Source organism: Neolamprologus brichardi, chromosome 10 (genome assembly GCF_056152115.1).
Source record: "Neolamprologus brichardi isolate AB-2024 chromosome 10, ASM5615211v1, whole genome shotgun sequence".
NCBI classification, from domain to species: Eukaryota; Metazoa; Chordata; class Actinopteri; order Cichliformes; family Cichlidae; genus Neolamprologus; species Neolamprologus brichardi.
Genome location: NC_142113.1, coordinates 12,031,899 through 12,035,078, shown reverse-complemented (window position 1 = coordinate 12,035,078; position 3,180 = coordinate 12,031,899). Strand labels below are relative to the sequence as shown.

Below are 3,180 nucleotides of genomic sequence, written 5' to 3'. Positions count from 1 at the left end.
AAACAAATCAAGAGCATACGAGGACAGGACAAAACACATGATGGGAGGAAGAGGACCAACGTTACTGACACGCAGTAGTGATATATTAACACACTGAGAGTAAAAGACAGAAGTGCTCAGTGCATGATGGGAAGTTAATCAGCAGTTGTGGCCTATAACAGCATAACTAAAGAATGGGACAGGGTCAGCTGATCCAGCTGTAGCTATAAGATTGATCAAAAAGGAAAGTTATGAGTTCAATGTTAAAAGACGAGAGCGTTTCTGGTTAAACAGGACAGGGACAGGAAAGCTGAAGGCTCAGCCTCCCATTAGACTCATTAGACCTCACCAGAGTGAACAACTTTCTCTGCAGCAACACAACTCATAACTTTTATTCACACCCTGTCCTGATACTTCTGTTTCATCTGCTATAAACAATAACTATACACTATTATTGCAATCTGGACTACAGCTCAAAAGTTTGTAGAGAATTAGAAATGTCTTATTTTCTGACAACAGTAAAAATCTTTTTGATGTTTTACTAAATTATTCAGAAGCGTAAAGAAATATAAATAATTAATGGTAACATTTATCATAAATCACAAATGAGATTTAGTGGAATATCTACTAAGTGTTGTTGAGACAACGTCGGTCTCTCCGATTCTTTTTGTCTTGGTAGAGATCACGCAGAGATGTTTCCAAATTTCACACAATCTTTTTATTACCCATTTTCCTTACAGATGCATCTGGAGATCAGCACACTGCATCCTGTGCAGTCCTACTCTAAAGGCTGATCTGAAGAGTTTCACACAACAGTTACAGTTATAGTCTCTGGTCTCCAATTTCTGCAGCAAACACCCCGCAATGGAAAAACACTGGTAAAGTGGCCAGGGGTGCTGACACCCTGACCCCCATCTCCTTTTAAATCAAATCAAATCACTTTTATTGTCACATCACATGTGGAGGTACACTGGTACAATACATGCGAGTGAAATTCTTGTGTGCGAGCTTCACAAGCAACAGAGGTGTGCAAAAATACAATACAATAAGAACAAGCAAAATATAAGAATGGCTAAATCTGAGAGTTACATGAATAAATATATGTACAATATAAGAGTGTATGCATATTACTGAATGTGTATACTACATATGTTTTTCTACGTGTGTGTATATATGTGTGTGTGTGTGTGTGTGTGTGTATATACATATTTTACAAATGAAATAGAGTAAACAATAAAATTAAATATATAAAATATACAGAGGTTGGTAGTTGGACATGTGCAAAACAAGTGGCATTTATATACAGTGTGGAGTGCATAATGTTGAAGTTCCAGTAGTGAAGGTGAGGTGTCTATGAAGTGTTCAGCAGTCTGATGGCCTGGTGGAAAAGGCTGTCTCTCAGTCTGCTGGTACGGGACCGGATGCTGCAGAACCTCCTTCCTGACGGAAGTAGTCTGAACAGTTTATGGCTGGGGTGACTGGAGTCCTTGATGATCCTCCCCGCTTTCCTCAGGCACCGCTTCCTGTAGATGTCCTGGAGGGAGGGAAGCTCACCTCCAGTTATCCGTTCAGAACACCGCACTACTCTCTGGAGAGCTTAGCGGTTGTAAGCGGTGCTGTTGCCATACCAGGTGGTGATACATCCAGTGAGGATGCTCTCAATGGCACAGCGATAGAAGGTCCTGAGGATGTGGGTGCTCATGCCGAATCTTTTCAGTCTCCTGAGAAAGAAGAGGCGCTGCTGCGCCTTCTTCACTGTTTTGTTTATGTGTCCTGACCACGTAAGATCCTCAGCCAGATGTACACCAAGGAACCGGAAGCTACTCACTCTCTCCACAGCAGCGCCATTGATGGTGATGGGGATGTGTCCTTCTCTGCACCTCCGGAAGTCCACTATCAACTCCTTTGGCTTTGCGATGTTGAGGGTGAGATGGTTCTCTTGACACCAGTGGGTCAAGGTGCTGACCTCCTCCCTGTAGGCCGTCTCATCACTTTTGGTGATAAGACCCACCACTGTAGTGTCATCCGCAAAGGGTCCAGTGAGTCGGGTAGTGCAGAGCAAACGAAGTCCCTGATCAACTTCTCGAAGCATTTGCTCACGATGGGGGTCAGTGCTACAGGTCGCCAGTCGTTCAATGAGGAGATGGTGGCGGATTTGCACAGGTCTGCACAGAAACAGAGAGTGAGCAAAAGCAAGAACTGATGGAAAATGTGACATGATTGTGGCATGATACGTTATCTTGGTAATGCAATGATCTGGTTGTTTAGAAGCCAGCATGAAGACCTCATGAGGAACAGGCGAGTAATCAGCTGATTGTTCACAAGTGACGGAGGGAAAGGAAGGTGGAGGAGCATCCCCTAAAAAAGACAAGCACACGGACAACAACACAGACATACACCGAAAGAGGAGAGAGAGAAAGAAGCAGGCCAGCAAAAGAGGGCAAGGGAACCATGACATCTACAGAGGCCCATTTTCATTTGGTACATCGTGCTACCAGATGTCAGTTTGTAATGTTAGATCCCATCTTGTCAGTCAAGAAACCTTTTTCCAAAGATATCAGAACAAACCAAAATCATTGTGCGGATTAAAAAAAGTAAATTGTCGAAGTTTGTGATGGATGATCCCATTTTCTGTTTGTAATCTGATTAAATCAGATGTGTTCCTGGTTTATAACCATGTGATCTGTCAACATGGGAATGATTGTTACTAGAAATGGGCCCATGTATAACTGTGTAGACATTTCCTAATACATCATGGGTGATTTAACATAAATGATTCATTAAACACACATCTGTGAAAACATTTCTGATAACCTTTTTGTAATATTACGTTAAAGTAAATGAAAATTATTAATAAAAGGAGAATGTTTGAATCTGACCACAAACTTTTGAGCAGTAGTGTGTGTTGTATGCATGTGTCTGTCTGTATCTGATCAGGATTATGTCATCAGTGTCAACAAAACGCTCTTTTTTTTTTTTAGCTGTGTCTATCATCAAAATTGAGTTGAATATTTTTCATTTCTTACCATCAGAATTCTCCAAAAGATTTTTAGAAGAAATTATTTTCTTTCATGCATCACCAACTGAACCTTTTATGTAAACGTTTCAAGTTCCAACCTAACCTCATTTAATTTTGCTTAGCAAAGTATTTGTAACTCTAATAATTAGTAAGAGTATATTTCTTATCATCTATTGGTCATC

General features: G+C 40.9%; 1 protein-coding gene across 1 annotated transcript; it reads right to left on the bottom strand.

Annotated features, from left to right (window-relative positions):
* Positions 1-898: 898 nt before the first annotated feature.
* Positions 899-2,980, bottom strand: LOC148100852 (uncharacterized). The gene is made up of 2 exons (XM_087846809.1): positions 2,264-2,980; positions 899-2,144 (listed from the first exon to the last, which is right to left on the bottom strand). Exons 1-2 carry the CDS (start codon positions 2,332-2,334, stop codon positions 1,577-1,579), a joined length of 639 nt encoding a protein of 212 aa, XP_087702935.1. The 5' UTR covers positions 2,335-2,980; the 3' UTR covers positions 899-1,576.
* Positions 2,981-3,180: the final 200 nt, after the last annotated feature.